Source organism: Dicentrarchus labrax, unplaced genomic scaffold, assembly GCF_905237075.1.
Source record: "Dicentrarchus labrax unplaced genomic scaffold, dlabrax2021, whole genome shotgun sequence".
NCBI lineage: Eukaryota > Metazoa > Chordata > Actinopteri > Moronidae > Dicentrarchus > Dicentrarchus labrax.
The window spans coordinates 29,739,996-29,759,100 of record NW_026136711.1 but is presented as its reverse complement, the minus strand read 5'-3'; the positions used below and the strand labels follow the sequence as shown (position 1 = coordinate 29,759,100).

The following is a 19,105-nucleotide window of genomic DNA, read 5'->3' as shown; positions in this document are numbered from 1 at the left end:
TCTGATGCATTCACTGATCAGGGGAAATTGACATATCCAAGGCTGTAAGGTTTTAGGCCTTTAGCCAACACCGCTATCCAGGGCAAGTTACCATGAGAACAACAGTAAAATAAGCTTCGATTCCTCCATCACCAGCATGACAAGCAGCCAAGTGTAAGGAGAACTAGCTTTGAGGTGCAAGGAAAAGTAATAAAATAGCAGAGCAAGAATATGAAATAAAATAAGAACTAGAGAGAAATACAGAAGAGGAGATTTAGGGCAAGTGGGCTAAAGGGGGATGCATTACATAGAAACCCCCACTGCAGTCAAGTCATAATTGAACAATTAAGTCAAAGATTTGTACAGTGGGGCTGCAGAGAGAATAAACCATCTTTCAACCAGAAGACCTGTTTTACTTAGATACTGTTGTTAAAATATATTTTTTTAAATATAATTTTAGGCTGTTTCCTTCACATCTGATTCATCTGGAAACATTCACATCAAATGAATCTGCATTTGGTTTTAGAGTAAAATCATACATTTACAATAAACTGAATTTCTATTATGTTTTGCACTTTAATATACACGAGACTTGAAACTACTTGACAGTTTTTCTTCTATACAGATGCCAGATTTGTTGTTTCACACTTTCACTTCTCTTTTCCCGAGAATCATGCATCGTATGTCTCGCTGCATTTTTAAAATCATCACTGTTATCTAACCACAACCATTCATGGAGAGAGATAGTACTGATTTGAATGCAAGCAAATGGAACAACCTTAGTAACAAAGATCTATTGTCCTTTTCTTTTTCAAGGCAGAGATCCAAGGCCCTTTCACTTTTACCTTCCTCTCGAATTGTTTATATGAATTTATATGCATATTCATAGTTGACAGCCCACACAGCATAAATCCTCTGCATTTGCATTCACAAACTGAGGTTGATGTAAATGTTAATCGTGATTAGGCAATAAAAAAGGAAGGACAATAACACAAATATAGAAGCTTGGTTACTTGGACTGTGTGAGAAAACATTTTCCAACCGCAAGAAGTGAGGTCATTCCCTTCATCTGTACAAAGTTCACATATCTGTAGATTTCAAGAACCCTTTGCTCTCTAGCGGGGGCGCAAGCATGTCACAAGTTTTTATGCTATTATTCTATATTTCATGTGTATAACCAGCTGTATGTCTTATAAAATTTGGTCAGGGTTAGGGCACTAAAATAACTGCATGTTACATTCATGCTAAGAAGAGATGGTTCCTGCTTTGCAGAGAATTTGAAAGCTTGGAAACTGAATGCAGGTTTTCATCATCAGATGCGTGTGTCTAAAATCAGTATCTAGTTCAAAATTTTTTTTATCAAGATACGTGTTATTTTACACTTACATGTTTTACCCCAAAATAAATTAAAATATTTGAATTTGTGAATAACTTATTTAAAAAAAAAACTATATAATTCCAAGTTATTTGCTGCAGCATCTAGATCATATATACTCATGACCACATACACACAGCAGCACTGTGACACACTGGTACTCATCTGATCGTTCATTTAAAAACAAATGGTAGAGATGAGGGCGGGTGATGGAATTCATTGAATCCCTTGGGGAAATAGATCAGCACCAACCTGGTCAGGATGACAATTACATGTTAATTGTATTACACCCACACTTTGGCTTCCTATTTAACCAAATGTAATTACAATAAGCGAGTTGTTGATTTAATTTCACGGATGGTGTACTGTCACTGAAGCTTCCTCGTCATTGCAGGCGGAGGCAGGCCTGCCCTGTGCTCAGGGGAGACCTACAGTTGAATCAGCATTTCAAACGCACCGAACCATGATCTTGTTTAGTTTGAAATGGGCGCCATGCTCCGAAATGTCCCTGAATGGTGGACACCACAAATAGCTAATGTTCTCATGCATGATTTAGTGAGTGATTAGACATCACAAAGCTCATTTTCCCAGACCCATCTTCACACAAGTGTTTATCCCGTTACCTCCATTTAGAGAAAACACAGCAGTGTCCCACTGCTCTACTTTGTAGCCTTCCCCGTATGAATATCTGTGGCTTTTAGAGACATTTCTGCATGCTGTATTAAAGTCTTATCAGTTCACTGCCCATTAACAATGCCTTGTTAATGCTAAGAGGTTTTCTCTGAGCCCTTGTGCACCTTGAACATTTCGATAAAAATTTGCAGCCCATGGTTGGTGGTGGTTTAAAAGAAAGGTTTTACTGGAAATCAGGGGGATGTTGAAGCTGCCCTGGTAGCTGGGCATTACATGCTATAATATGTCAGCCAAGCCCGATAAGACACATTCCCAGTAAACAGCATTTGTCACTTTGTGAGTGCATGTGGTGTAGTTATGAGGCCTTGAAATAGAAAGTGAGAATTACCCTACGGTGGTGCTTTGCCAGGAGCCCCAGGGTCCATTAATAACCTGGTGTGCCAGTGCATCTTTTATGCCTCTCCGAGTGGCCCTACTGTTTCTGAAGGGTCTTCGTGAAATAGCCAGAAGCATTGCCTAATTAATGGACTTTCTCTCTGCAGAATTAATTGCTTCCTACCATGCAGTCCCAGCCCTTTCAAACAGGGTTATGGCTGCAGACTTTGATGGCCCTCACAAGAAGAACAAGAGGTTGTCAAATCATGAGAGATTGCTGAGACGTTGGAGACAGAAGTAGAGAAATGAATGTGGGCAAAGAGACGGAGATGTTTAGGCTGTGTGGGAGTGTGTGTGTGTGTAAGGGAGTGGGGGGGTTCGGTGGGGGCAGAGGGGTGGTTTAGTGGGGTGAAGGGATGATTGAGACAAGCAATCAGTCCCACTGCAGGGAACAGAGGGCAGGCAGGGGGCTGTTGCCTGTGGTTACACTCCTAAGTGTGCCGGTCTTTCGCTTTTTCCCTCGCATGTGGATCAATAGATGAGTGGAGGTTCTGGCACACACTCTGACACGCCTTCTTAATCCACTGTGTGATAACCTGTTCCATGGCGATGTATACCGCACAGGAGACAAGCAAAGGGGGAGAATGCAAAATTCACCCTGCTGCACAGGCTTTAAGAGAGACTGTCAGGGCTTTTCTTTCATTAGCCCAAGGATTCAGATTGCTTGGTTGCTATGGTGACTGATTTCTTTGCATCTGTTCAAATAACACGGCCTATACCTCATGTGTAACTGTTCTCTTTTTGTTTTGTGCTGTTAATATATGTCCACTCGATAAAGCAGCAGGAAAGATTTCCTTTGATAACACTTTTAATATAAACATTTCACAGAAGCCTCCCCCTCACAAAAAAAAACGTATTCACTCTGTATGTGCTGGAGGGATTTTCCCTTAGCCCTAAAATTAATCTGTCAGACAGCAAAGATTATCTCCCTATCTCGCTGTGCTCAAACATGGGAAATGTTTATGATAAGTAAACATTATCACGGATTTAATTAACAGATCCCATACTCGCATTGATCCATGGGAAATATCAATTGCACTGGTGTATTTAATTAGTTTATATCTTTGCCCTTTGTGTCACTGGGGTTGATAGAGCGCCATGCTCTGCAAATTAATCTTCATCAGCAAAAGACTTGAAACAAAAGCATGATTGGAATAAAGAAACTGAGAAGCTAAATCTCCCTACTTAGTATTCCAACCCTACACCTTCACAAATGATGTTGTTATACATAGTTATGGTACAGTAGCTGAGAGTACAGAGTAGATAGAGCTGACCTTAACCTTTTAGTTTGTGGAATCTCATCATTCATAGAGATTGCCTATAATTAATACTGTTGATAAATAAACTACAGCACAGTGGAACTCACTAATTTAAGACTGTTACCAGAGGAAATGGTTATTACTATAACCTCACTTTTTTTTAAAATCTGGAATAACTTGTTTAGCAGAGTTTTACAACTTCATGTGTGGTGGACATTGATGTGTAAAATACACCTTCACAGACTTTAAATGAAATGTTTTTCACACGGTTAATTATGAAATGTGTTAAATTTCATAAATAAAAAATAAAAATGTGTTTTTTCATTCAAGAAAGAGCAATCTTTGAATTGTTGGTGTATAGGTTCTGTCTCTCTTCAGAATGTTTGGTCAAGTTTTCATTATTACTCCTACCACATGGACTGGCAGAAGCTGGACGTTTCAGCTGTTTAATCCAGCATGTTTAGCTATTACTCAGGTTAGTGGGAGATGTGTCAGGTGCAGTTGGCTTATCATATCTCGTAGTTTACTGGCTATTCTGACAGTAAATATACTATAGATCATACTGCATCCATGCAACAACTGCAGATCCAGGATTTATATAATGTCCCAGTTTTATTAGGCACTGGAAATAGAAGTTAATGGATGTAACTTCAGCTCCAACAGTATGGTCCCTGTAATGGACTTGAACCATCTTGTTACTGGTTTATCCTGAGACAATTTGTGCACTCACTGCCCAATCATGTGGCAGCTTGCCCTGTGAAAGCCCATCGCTTTCCTCCCTTTGAATTTTGTGAACCAAGGAGAAAGGGCTAGCTGAGCATGTAATTAGAGGACTATGCACATAATAAACTAACTATGACATTCAGGCAAGTTTAATTTAATATTTGCCTCAGCATGCATGTCTTTTCAGTTAGGCTATTTATTGCAGTCTCAAACTGCCCAGGTAAGCTTATGGTCAAGCCAAGCCGCTGGTGTGTGAACGTCTTAACTTAAAATGATTTTTTTCTGGCTCACAGTTATTCTCTCCAGGTGTATACAGTACAGTCGTTTAGCATGATAAGGCTGTCTGCATGTAGAAGATTTCATTTCCTAGTGTACAGTAAGGACCCAGACTACATCGTTGCCTTATGCCAGTTTGTTAATTTATTATCAGTTGAATGTATTAATCAGTGAAATTGGAATATTTATCCTGTTTTCTGACCATGTTTTTTGGGAGCAGTGAAGAATATATTATTTGTATGTCCCAGAATTAGTTTAGATTTTACTTTCACTTGTTCTTTTATCTGTTTAAGTGCACATAGATTATACTGATTAATTTTGTATTGACACAGATGCTTATGAATGAAATTAGGTCTATATAAACTGCAGGATATAAATACTATCTTTTATGTATTAGACCTGTGTGTGTTTGTGTGTGTGTGTGAGAGAGAGAGAGAGATATTACTGCTAACCACACATATTTCTTGGTAGAAAAAGGCCTCATCATATGGAATAAGTTTTACAGTCTACTGTATGTTGAATACATATTCTTATAGCCTTTAATTGGCCGCCTACATGAAACATAACCAGTTCATTGTATTACTAAAAATATAACTTCTGGTTCTGATTTTTATTATATCCGACTGCCGGCATTAGTGGCTTTGCTGCAGTTTGCTGCCTCTGTCAATGCACTTCCGCTATTTGACATTAATTGGTATATATTGGGAGCCACAGTAAGTCACATGTCCTAGGCCCCTACTTGTAATTACTATTAGGAGGCTGACATGAGTGTTTTTTTCATGTAGTCGGTAAGTCCCTTTTATGGTACATCCAACATGATGATGATGTCTTATGAGGCAGTGTATCAGGGGAAACAGAATACATATGAGATACAGTTTTATCTGTGATATCTTCCTGCAGTCACTATCAAAATAATGATGTTGAGAATAGTGTATTCAGGTAGTATTTTACATGTAGTAACTTTAAGGAAAGGACCAGCCTGCATATGTGGCTAAATGTAATAAAAATCAAGTCATTTTTATAGATATTTTCTACAATTACAATTTGGCTTGCCAGACAAATACAGAAACCTGACTCTTTTTTGTTTTGACAAATTATTTATGACATGGAGAGGGAATGCAGTGTGGCAACAACTCCTGTGAGTGTTTTCCTGTGTTTAGGATGAAATTATTTTGTAAATGAAGTGTAACTGTGTATGTAGTTGTGTGTGTGTTTGTGTAGGTGTGTGTGTGTGGGTTTGTGTTGAGGTGAGTGGCCTGCATGTCCCTATTTGGTGCCGTTTTCAATTTAGGTCTGTGCTTATCATTTGTTCACCGTTATTCATCATCATTACCACACAGCAAAGACTGAAGGTTAAGGCTAATTTGTGTTCTCTCACATTCACTTTCTCTCTCTGTCCTTTTGTATGTATCCCAGTCTCTCTTTCTGTCTGTTTATCCATCTCTCTTTTCAATTTGTAACTGGATTCATTGTAACTGACTGACAAATTCAGCAAGAGTGGTCCGCATACTCAAACGGAACATTATTTATGCTATTCTAATAATTAGTTGAAGAAAGTTGATGATTACTCTGGGGTAAAGAAAACCACTGGACCTGCTGCCCCACCTACAGCAATTTGCCCTCACTTAAAGTCTTTTAGTAAGTGACCTCACACCTCTCTGTGTTGTGGCAAGAGCTCACTGATGGGGGATAGTCAGCCCACGGGCCAACCCCACACAGAAAAATTAATTATTAAAGAACATTCACAACTCGAGATGACTGTAAATATAAATGACTGAATGATTTAAAACCTTTATCTGCAACATTCTTCACAGTAACCTTGTTTATGTCAGTATATTGTGCAAGTAATTCAGTGGATGAATTATGCTTTAATTGCTTAAGATCTTGTATCTTTGACCTAAAGCATCATCAGATTAAATAAAAAACTTATATTTTATTATCGCTTTAAAACACATCATTCGATTTACCATCTGCTCAAAGTAACACAAATTTGGTCATTACAACTTGTACAATATAGTATACGCACTTTAAACACTCCATGTTTTTTTCATGTTATGTCACATATCTTGACAGTAAAGCTGTGTAGCCATGCAGATAGTTTCTGTTTTATTTGCAGATGTTTTGATATGTCCACTATTGAGAAAGCAGTGGAGGTGAATGAAAAAGGAAATATGAACAATACTGCAGAAAACAGAAACGCAAGCACGCCACTAAAGTCATTGAGAGACACAATACACTTACCCAGTACTCTTCCTTCCTGTCCTTGATCATTCGAGGAGCCTCTTTCTCTGTATTAACATGTGTTGTGTCTTGTAAGATACGAACATTTTATTCATGTGAATGTGGATTGCACTCCAGTTTGATATCTTGTTTATCAAGAGTGAGGACACATTTATGTCAATAATTTCAGTCACAGTTGTTAAAGAAGTAAGGTACACGTTTTAAAAATATAAAGCAATAGATTTTTTGGTTGTTCTTATAAAGATACCTACATAATGATTAAAAGTCTAATGTCAGACATCAGTGAAGTTTGGCCCAATAAGTGATGTATCTTTGTAGAAATGAAAGAAACATGTCTGGCTCCGCTCCCTCTGTAGAAAACAATGTCTAATTTTAACACAATAATTCTTATTTTGAGGTGATTATCCACTAATGAAAACATACCTATGAATATCTTTGAATATTTTATACCTCTTAGCCACAGAAAGAGTGAGCAAACAATACTCTTATCAAAGAAACGCTGCTTTCCACTTTTACTACTGAAAATAAGTCAAATACATCTGTGATGATGCCTAGAAGGCAAACTACAGATATGAAGTGCAGCTAATTCCAAGGTAACATATGCAAACAAACCAGGAAGCAAATTTTAGCAAGCTGTTAAATTTCATGCACAATTTAGTTTCTGTAAATTGAAATTTATGATTACAAAATTACATAATGGGAGTACTTTGGCAGATTTGCCCGGCGCCTTGTCAGAGGTGCACCTGCTGTAAGGCTCAGAGCAGTGAGCGCTGAGATGGCGCACACACCAGGCAAATCCACTATTATAACTCAAATACAGCAGTTGCGTTTTTCCTGCTGAGACTGACTCTCACTGTTGATTAAGAGCAGGTTTAATCACTGTTGAGGCCTTGTGTTGGCAGTACCTGGCCTCGCCTCCTACAACAGGGAATACGCCTCTGGCTGATTATAACATTCACATGCTAATAACATCATTCATATTACATACCTGAGGTAGTAAAATGTCTTTCTGATTAACGTTTTTTCCGGTTTTGACATAGCTTGAAGGAGAGTTTACAGCTGGGCTCCACTGTGAGACTGAGAAGCATGCTCTCAAAAAGCACAACCACAAAACAAGTTGATAAACATGAAGTTAGTGCCACTTTTGTGAGGAGAAATAACGAAGTCTCTCTCTTTATTTATTTCAGGAGAGGAGAATTCGCCAGGCTGGCTATGTGGAGAGGACGAAGGGAAGACTATGGCCCCGTTTTGGTGTCCGCTGCTTGCTTGTCACATGACTGTCTTTGCCACGAAGTCACCGGAAAGAAAGGTAAATTTGCTGCCACCATCACAAGACAAAGATCGTTTCTTAAAGAAAACAGGTTACCCCATATGTTCTGACGTTTCAAAAGATCAGAGTAACTCTCATACAGTAAGTAGTTTTAAAAGGAAGACATTTGTTATAATTTATGTTAATAATACCAGTGTAGTCCTTGAAAAGCACAAACTTCTTTGTGTGTCTGTGTAACAACTTTTCTCACTTTACACACACACTTTCACACATGAGGAGGGAGACACAGGATTCAGCCTACTCATTCAGTATTAATGATCAATGCAGCATAGCTACTATAGTCTCTATGACAGTAAACATTGGAAGGCTGGGCCTATGTGTGGACAATATAGATAGAAATATTACAGTATCTATCTATCTATCTATCTATCTATCTATCTATCTATCTATCTATCTATCTATCTATCTATCTATCTATCTATCTATCTATCTATCTATCTATCTATCTATCTATCTATCTATCTATCTATCTATCTCGTATAGTAATTCTTTTGTAAATTCAATAGAGAGACCACTTACAATAAAAAGACTAGATAAAAATGTAATACAAAAAAATAATAATACAGTGAATGCCTGTAGTGAATACCTGACAAATCAAGGTACTTAATCACCTTAATGCAAAAATGTGAATTTATTATCGCAAAAGCAATCCTACTGAGCTTTTTGGAAGAAATTTAAAGTGGTAGATATCTCAAGTATTAAAGTAAGAATAAACAATGGAATGGATCACATTTTCAGCTGGGTAATCTCCCCGTAGGCAGGAAATATTAATCAACTTTAGCCGGTCTAACACTATTAATGCAGCTGCCCCATTTTGTGCATGTGACACCTGTAGTTAAATGTCGCTTAATACTACAGGTCACAGAATTCTGGGGGCAGAAAAACAAACTATTGTCGTTTAATAAAGAAATCAAACAGTAATTGCCATTTTTTTCCATCACTCTGGGAGCAACCGTGATTTGATATTGCACACAGCATGAGTCTGTGAACAGCCAAAGTGAAAGTAGTTGGTTACCTTGTTGAGAAGTTGGAGGTGTGCAGCCTGTCGCCTGAAGCTCTTCATCTAACAGCTCACTGTGGCTGCTCTTTCTTGTTCCATTACTTCCTGCAATCTTTCAAACTGATCCGCTGTCAAAAAATGCCGGAAATGAGTGTCGTCTTGTTTTGTTGATGCATTTTTCATGAACAATAGTGGTCAGACTGCATCAACCTCACAGACAAAAACAATCCATTTCCTGTTACTACTACCCCGTAATAAAAGACAACTTATGTTTCGCCAGTTAATGCTTTAAATGTAAAGCTGTAACAGTAGGAAATGTTTGGTTTGCATTAGCAGTAATTTAATAATGCAAGTTAATAATACTGTAAATAAAACTATTGAAATATCAGTGGCCATTCTGTGTGAGTGATGTGGCCAGTTGGATGTGATTGAAGGCCCTTGGTCTAAAGGTTCAGATCACTGCCTCTTTCTGAGCTCGCCATTTGTACTTAAGCTGCAAAGAGTTTGATGTGTTCAATTTTAATAAACTGGCAGTGTTTATGCTCAGGAAGTGCCTCACTTTGGATCAATCTGTCAAAGCAATTCGACTTTCATTGACGCTAACTTCTCCTCTAATGCATTAGCCTGTGGTGGTGGTGGAATCTTTATTTTAATAAAGATTTTGTCAAAAGAGCCATTTAACACAGTCGTTTTGCCATTGAAGGCAATCAAAGCCTGCTTCCCTGCCCTAACAGCTAAAAATACATTGCCTTAGTGATGATCTCATTCACAAATACCTAGACTATTGGAATTACAAGGTGACATGAGAGCATCCCCTCAAGATGCTGGCTGAAGAATCTCGATCAATACAAGCTGTTAAGACCTAGAAGCCTCCAATAGATCAAATGGTCAGCACAGGTGAGACATAGACTAAAAGGGTTTTAGAAGTCAGTGGAAATTGTATGAAATCAATTTGCAGGGGCTGAAAGATGATATTTCCAACCACATTTTCTATTGCTATAATGTGGTTACGGGTCTTAGTGAGCAAGGTGGGTGGTGGGGGGAGCCAAATTACCATGGCCACCAGGGGAGGATGTTATAAAGTGATCATGCAATTATCTTAATGGCTGTGGGACACCCAAGCATAAATCAATGTTCCAACATTAGATTAAGACCTATACGCCAACCCATAGTCTGCTAGCCATGCGGACAAGAGAGGAAGGTGAGTCGAAACAGCAGCTGGAAGTGCAGAAAGTGTAGCTCTGACACGGTAGGGGGGAATTTCCCAAAAGATCTTGCAGGCGCTCCAGAGTATTCTGCAAAAGTGTGTTACACCTGGCTGGAAGCGGAGCCAAGTCAATTAATATATTTTGAGCCAGTGGGACCCTGCAGTCTCTGAGGATCTGCTCATATTCTCCACTTCGCGCAGAAACAAATGAAGCACCTGAGCACGCCAGTGAAGGGCATGGCAGCCGTGTCAGTCACAAATGTGGTTTACCATGAAATTGTTTCACGTGGCTTTATTTTCCGTTTTCACACAAGCCGTTTCTTTAAAGAGTTTTAATGGTCGCTCATGTTATTAAGGCTAATGTGAGATTGTGGAAAGAGAAACATTTATGCTTGCATTGCTGTGTGTGCAAGTATATATTCATGTGTGTGTTTTCCTGCCTCTATGTATGTGCTTGAGTTGCATATTTCTCTGTATTTGTTTGACTATATGCTGTAGCTGTGCACTTCTGTGCATCAGAAGAATGGGTATATGATAGGAATGGGGTCCTGGGTATCAGAAAGCTGAAGAGGTAAGCAGTAGTATTTCTTTCCCTTTTTTGACTAAAGAGAAGGTAGCATTAAATGGAGTGACTTTAAGTCCTTCATGCAGAGCAGACTGTGATTAGGGGCTTAACTCAGCAGCAGCCCCCCTCTCCCTTTCTGTGTCTCCATCTCTGCCTCAGCCACTGCCTCTGGGACACACACGCCTCTCTGTGCCAAAGCTCCGCAGCATCTCTTTCTCCAGCTCTTGCAGCTTCTCTTGGCAGTCTGAGTTACAGTGAGTAGAAAGGATGAAGAAAAGGAGGCAAAAAAAGAAATCCCAGATTAAAAGAGATGTGGCCGAAGGGGCCGAAGCCATTTCCTACAGAAAATAAAGTTCTAAAGCAGCGTAGCATGAACAACACGCACAGGTCACCTAAGGGAGCTCAACCCACTGCTGGCTGTGTGCAGCTCTGTGCGCCCCGGTCCACTCGGTGGGAGCTGGAGAGGGCTACTGGGCGAACTCGTTAGGCACCGGAGATAAACCTTATCACAAGTCTGCTGAGTGAGAACAGCGGGGGCAGACTGAGTCCTCTCAATTTATCTCTTTCATTTTCTGCCCCTCTCTCTTTCCTCCCTCTCTCTCTCCCTTTCTCTTTTGCTCTCTCCCTCTCTCCCTCACACACACACACACACACACACAGAATCAGGTGCTATCTTGGTTAATAGACAAACCACATTCGGATGGTCCTTGTTGTTTAAAGAGTCAGTGCACGCTCCGTTTCGGTGGCCTCTCTGCCATTTTGAAAGATGAAACAGAGCAGGTTTGGCAGTTGGCCCAAAGGGAGGGTGTGAGGTAGTTGGGTTAAGGGATTAATAGGAGATACTATAGCAGAAAGGGTAACAGCTGAACAGCTGCATTTCTATACAGTAGAATCAACTGTTAAATGGAACGATTAATACCCTTTTCTGCACAAATAACATGTTGGCGCATGATGTTGATGCCAACAGGATGGATGCCTTTGATTATTACAGATAAATAGATTACATTTCAGCTCCGAATTTGACTGAATCTTTGACTGAAATCACAATTACATATTGCTAATATTTGTAGTCTTGTTCTTAAGTACACAGATGTGATGCCAGCAACAATCACTGTGCCCAAACAAACCAGAGCTGAAATATTAAGTTAGATTGGTCAGAGAGCATTTTGACCATTTTGATCATCAATGAATTGTTTGTCAAAGAAGAATGAAACATTTTAGCTAGTTACATGTTTTCAAAAAGTGACTATTTACTTCTTTATATAACTGAATACTTTTGGGTTTGGGAGCTGGACAAAGCAATGTGAAGATGTCACCTGGGGTTGTAGTAATTGATGGTCATTTTATAGATTAAATAATTAATCAGCAATGATAGTCGTAGTTTTTTTGCACCTAAGCTTGGCCTTTATTTTGTGTGTTAACTAAAGACTTTAATAGAAGCCTTTTGTTGGCATGGATTGTCATAATATTTGTTTGCAGTTACGTGGTGTCTAGAACTGGAAAACATCCACTGTTTCTTTCATCTCCGTGACTGTACGAGCCTAACAGAGTTTCAGCTGTTTCCTTTAGTTCTGTCTAGCAGGCAATGTTAGTCTGAAGCCTGGAGACCAATAATGGATGTATTTATGAAACCCAATAATCTGACAGCTCAGCAAGCTGTAAAACAACATTTGATGGCGTCACATAGTGCACTGGGAACTGAATGGCTTAAATTATGTGCCTGCCTCTATCTAGGACACATATTTTCCTGTGCACTGTATTTCTGTATAAGCGCTCATTCAGCAGTCCTCTGAAGAAGATCAATGACTGGTTCCTGTCCTGATCTAAACATTCTCTAAGAGGAGCATGTGCATACTGTATGTGCAGTATTTTACGGTGAGGGGACAGGAATCCCTTGGCCGCATAATGATTCACAAATGCCTCATATCTCCTCCAGTAGGAAAGCACCTCTTCCTCTGCGACTCTAAAAGGTTCTTAAAGATACAAGGCTACAAAGACTTTCGAAATAGTAAAGGGACATGTTTCCAGACTCCGTTTATGAGGCATTAGGCTAGGACAGGGTTGAGGATGCCTGCTATGCCAGAGCTCTTATAATACCTTGGGGGATTTCATCATGTATGCTTTGAAGTGAGGAATGACAAACTGGAAAAGGGTTTGGGCTGCATCAGGGTTAGCTTCCTTTCTCTTTTTCTTAGAGGATTAGCTTCTGTGTCTCAGCTCAGAAAACTGCAAAGCCTGGCCACATCTCAGCCCTAATACACTCCACAAGTTTACATAGATCACACAGATCACCATAATTATTTATTTATGCACTTTTGTATGTCTTTTTCCTTCTTGGAGTGGGTGTGATTTGGTCTTGAAATGAAAAATAAAAAAAACACGTTATTGGTCATTTCTGTTTTGGTCATATAGTTAAATCACACTATACCATGTCACTGAGGTCTGTGCTTGTGTGCTGGACTAGCTGGTGCTTTTGGGGTCATGTTGTGCATGTTCCGCTCATCCTCTGTGTCATCCATCTTCCCTGCCGATGGAGTGATAATAGAGCTGCATTGTGCATTCAGTTGGCCACATGAAAGTGACTGCATGTACAGAAAATTAGCTTGTTGAGCAGTATCCCTGGCAGCAGCAAATACACGGTGTTCACGACTACGTTTTGTTTGGTGAATGACTGACAATGACTTCAAGTTACACCCAAGATGAAGGAAAGGCCTCAATAAGAAGGGTGTGTGCGCGTGTGTGTAGCACCTCACAGATGAGGTACTATTTTATGAAATATGGATTCAAAAGAAAAAGGACAATGTGAAAAGGTGGCTTTTCCCTGATGCAACGTCTTTCTGATGATTTATTTCCTTTCCCCCCTCTAGCCTGTTTTTTATTATAATTTTTTTTAGGTAAAGTCATCAAGTTGACACCTTACGCAATGCTTCTCCCTCTGTTTTTCTTGAAGGTCGTTTGCTACCTTTCAGAGTAGCAGATATCAGCCACTTCTCTGATTTGTTGAGAAAAGATGCCACAGCATGGATTAAAAGCTCGTTCTAACCACAGATCCACCGGGGCGTAGCAGCTCCCTTTCTAACTCTGCAGTAATATCCTTCTGGCAAACAGAAAAACACAAACAGTGGGATACGCGTCTGCTTGAGACTGTTTGGAGAGAGCACACCGTTCTCTCTCAGACCTGATCCTCATCAAGATTAGTTTCCCTTGCTTATTAGAAATTTTGGATAATCTACAGTATGCAGGCTTTTTGGTGACTATCAGGGTCAAGTGAATCGTGATAATGTCCAACAGTGCTGACTGTGCTATGCTGTATTTCTCTGTTTGGCTGTTTTGGCTTCATCATTTCCTCAAATAATGCTTAAATCTTTTGTGGCAACCCACCAGATTCTGAATTTAGGGAATGTGTTTTCTACTTTGCTTCAATTTAAACCCACAAAGTAATGAGTTTATAAACAGGACATGATGATTTCCATTGCATGTTTGGCACTTTAGGTTTTTGAGACTACATTTTATAGCAGTAGGCGCTCACCCAATATCAAGGATCATGCTGGTGTTTTCAGGACGCCAGACAGAAACTAATGTGGCATCTACTACCAAAATCAACAGGTGATGTCTGCAATATTAAATTCAAAGATACTAACACGTTGTCATGTTCTGTAAAACTGCTCTGGTTCACTCTGTGGAGATGTATTTGCTATGGAATTCAGGACGACATATCTCCTGATCAAATCTTATTTAACGAACTGTGTTTGATGAAATGCACTCAAGAGATCACCTCAGTCCTTTGTACATTTTGGAGCTACTCTTAGACTTAGAAGCTGTGTAAACATTTACCACAGGTCTCTCCACAAAAACAGACCACTGCTGCACATCCTCTGAGTTCAGAGGGGGCAGACAAGCTTTTGGTATGCAGAATAGAAGCATGCAGGAGGAAGTGTCAATCTAATTTCTCTGTGTGATGCTAGATCACAGCAGACCTGTCGCTGGAGCTGATACGGCTTGGCCCTTCTGGTCAGCGTGGCTCGGCTCAGCAAAACCAAACTCCAGACACACCAAACTTGTCACTGTCACAAATACTGGGGGCAGTGACAGCCCACAAGCTCTGACTGCTTAACACTTCCGATCAAAGAGGACCTCTCGCTGAGGTCAGGGCAGAAGTCAAACTTTGGCATTCGCAGAGAACAACTCTGAGGGAGTTGTGACAGTTTCCAACATCTCGGCTAATGTACTAGGAGTGTACAGAGGTCAGGCTTTCTTCTTTGTAGATCTGGATCTCTACTCTGCAAGGGCTGGGCAGCACCAGCAGTCAACTTTATTGAACTCAAGTAGTAGCTAGAAGACACTTTCAAGCCGAAAGCAGCAGCTTCCGCCTGTGCCGCCTCCCCTTTGCGATAAGTCCAAAGTCAGCAGCAAACAAAGATGCAAGAACTACATTCACAAGCACCTGTGAAATACATGTGAAGACCATAAAATTCGCACAAAGATTTTAAATGTTCAGAGCTTATTAGATATGTTTGTTTTTTTTTACATTAGAACACAAAGGAGTCATATTATGTATGGCTGCCATGCTCGCCCAACACTACAGCCTTTTCTCCCTGCTACTTATTGGCCAGACAGCAATATGGGTTGCACTGGCAGCACAGTAGACTGCAAAGGTGCAGCTATGTGTGTATTGAGAAAGGAAGAGAGGTGTATTTAAATAAATAGTGCAGATACCCAAGAGGCTGTGTTAGCATCAGCATGCTAAAATAGTCATGTCATCATTACATCCTGTGTACCTAAGCTTTTAATTAATTTACTAAACAGCTGGAACAGTGATGGTGAAAAGGATTTGGGATTTTTAATTTGCTGCTGTAATGACAGGATCAAGGTGGTTTTCACAGTTAGGGTGTACTAAAGAGATTCATTTACTGGTTGTAAGTTCAGTTTTCCTATTTTCATTTTACATGCTAATTACATAGTAGTTACATGCTTTCCCCCACTCACACTGCTGTGTGCCACAGTACACATGAGCCTAGCTTCAATACTGTGCATTTCCCTTTTCTTCATTACTGTCCTTGCCAATAGAGGGCAGTACATTGCCTGTATATATATATATATGAACGGGGTAGACACACCCACCGCTTGACAGCGAGGTCATTTGCAAAGGGCCTGATCTGTTGCTGTGACAGTTAACATACTAATTACAGGGAATCATAGACACTCTAGCAATGCCTCAGAGTAGAGTCCTCCTTCTCTGGCCCTGGGTTTCTGCTCACTCTGTACTTGTCAAGATAGCATGCAGGAACAAATTATGCACCCAGAAGGGAAATCCTGCAGATCTGCTAAATGTGCTAATTCGGTCACATTCTTCCTCTGTGATTATACATCAATGTGTAGAGGACGATAGGCAAAAACTGCATCAATTCAAAAGGAAAGGGAAGAAAGCTCTCCCTCCTCTTTGATTTCCTATTGTGCCAAACCAATCCTGTCTGTTGCAGTGATATGTTCTCTCGTTATTCTGTGCTCTGCTAATTAGTCTTCCTGCTACTTGCTTTCAAGACATGGATAACTACCACTCTGAATGCTGCTTAATTTATTGTTGTTGGCCAGTGTTAAGCGATTTTAGGACAGGTTGTCTTTACCTTACGTTCCTTTTTAAAGTAGGTGCAATTTGAACTTTTATGTGATTTAGAAAGTGTTTTCACACAATTTAATGGCTGTGCGCAGGAAACTAATGAGTTGACTTTATCTTTTCCTAACCCTCTTTCAGTCAACTCTTGGGTTTAACCTTACAAAACTGTTACCATGGCTATAAAATATCAATATAGGCTTAAATCAAATAGTGTGGTGGTTTAACAACCAGATTAGTATTCGTGAAACAGTTGTGATTTCTGTTTGTTTCATGTTATGCCAAACAGGCCACCATAGTATTAGGATCCAAGGATTGTAAGGGGCAGATTCAAATTCGGGAGATGCTCCTTGATGTGCAGCGCTTCCTTGGCAAAAGTAACTGCAACCACCACATGGCTAGGACTGAGCTGGCACCAGACCTCCCTTTGTTCTGCGTTTCCTGCCATCTGATATTAAGGATTATAGAAAGCCTTGTCCACTCTTGTGCCCAGGGTTTCATCTCGGACCCCATGTTGACAAACAGTTGTGTCAGTTTCTGTCTTTGAGGTGGGTAAAGATTACTCATCCAAAGCTTGTCTAGGCCCTGTGCGGATGTCTTCTGTCTCTGGCAAAAGGGAAGGGAAGATGGAGGAAGTGATTGACTACACAGAGAAGTTTTGGCCCGTAGTCCTCTTTTGAACCCATTAATGCAGGGGCAGTACACTGCTTTCATCCAGAGTTGGAACTGCCATGGCCGCAGGAGTCAGCGGTGTGGTTGTGTGGATCTGTGTGTGTGTATGAGTGTGTGTGTGAGAAGAGGGGGCATAGCGACACAGCGAATTTGCATCACATTTGTTGGGCGTGTTGCAATCGTTCAGCTAGGAGCGGTGAAGGACACGAGGAAGAAAATCTCAGCCGAGTCATGAATATGAGTTTGTGATGTCCTACCAATGTCATGCTGTGGCTCTGAGCAGTGATATGCAAAACCACTCTCCAACTTCATTCCACTTATTGCTGATATGATCTGTGGCATAGCCAGGGGAGACAGGGAATCGTTACTGTACAGACAGTGGTTATTAAATTGAGGGGAAATGTCCTGAGCCGGTTTTAATAAAAAGCTGATAGCCATATGGTTTTGCTGCAAGTCCTAAACACCTCTAAAGGAACTGATACAGGCCTATCAAGAGTTAAAAATCAGACTGTCTACTCAGCCTTCTCGTGCAGATGGTTTAATCTTATTGTCTTCAAATGACTTTGGATATTCTGAACGTAACGCAGGCCTGCAAGCACAGCAGGTGGTTGGTCCTTTGATCTCTGCGTGTAGATGCTGGTGGAATTTAAATCACAGGGTGACATCCAGCTCATAAAATCATAACACGAACAGCAAGTTTCAACTTTGATCCTGTTGTCCTTTTGTATTAGGTTCATCAGAGAGTATGATGTATTGGAAAACAGATAATGAGCAAACAACATTTTGCTGTCCCCGTATGGTTGTGTCATGAGAGTGTGTGTGTATAAGGGCTTATACTCTGTACTGTATATACACTCAGTTCACGTTTTTGTGGATGTATTGTTTTGCATTATACAGAAAAGTGTTTCTGTTATTTAGCCTATCATCATTAATGTAAATGGGGTGGACAAAACAAAATAGTAACAAAATAAAAGAAACACAAGTCTTAATACAATGCAACACCAACACAAACACAATCCAAAATGGCCATACAATTGAATCAACAAAAACAGAATGAATGTACTGTAGGATTTATTTAAGGACGGTTTCGCTTGGTGTACCCAATACACTGCCAACGGAGTGGAAACATATTGAACACTATGTTACTTGAAATGTTACTTCTGCTTGCTAAAATCTCTGAAATGCCTTTGAATTCTGATCAGGATCTATTTTTCTTTTCCCCTCTCAGCTAAGAAGGCAGTTACTACAACTCTGAAAAACAAATACAGGTCTAAACTAGCCAGTTACCTCAAAATATGAAATGTCTGTCTGTTGGTATTCGTGGCATAGACAAACCCTGATTAAAAAGTCAAGTAATCATTGTGTCCCAACATAACTACTTATTTGCTACCAAATGTGCATCATGTAATTGAGGACCCTAATTGCCCAAAGGAATGCATTGTATTGTGCCCTCAAAAATAACCTCATTGGAACAAAAATATTTTGTTGTTGTCCCTCATGTTCACTACTTTTTGAATAGTTACATAACCTGTGTTGACATTAAAGGTCAAATCATGACCAAACATGGCTAACAAATGCAGCGTCCTTTTATATTTTAGCAATGAAGAAATTCCACTCTTCATTAGAGCTTGCCTTCTTGATAACCTGAGCAAAATATATCATGTTAGTAGCTTGTTTAATGTGCATTACCTGTAGCAGTGAAATGGATGTAAGTAATTTCAGGTTGACTGGCAATTCACTCTGCGGCCATCTTGCCTGTAGCCTTAGGCAGAGGGGTTGCAGTGGGGAGGGAGCGCCAG

At 40.0% G+C, this 19,105-nt stretch overlaps 1 protein-coding gene across 3 annotated transcripts in view; it reads left to right on the top strand.

Moving 5' to 3' along the window:
- Positions 1–19,105, top strand: part of arhgef10la (Rho guanine nucleotide exchange factor (GEF) 10-like a) — a 103,181-nt gene that overhangs the window by 56,656 nt on the left and 27,420 nt on the right. For all 3 annotated transcript variants that reach the window (XM_051414621.1, XM_051414623.1, XM_051414622.1), the window contains one exon: positions 8,109–8,230. In XM_051414621.1, coding sequence (XP_051270581.1) covers positions 8,109–8,230 — 122 coding nt within the window. The remainder of the gene's footprint in view (positions 1–8,108; positions 8,231–19,105) is intronic.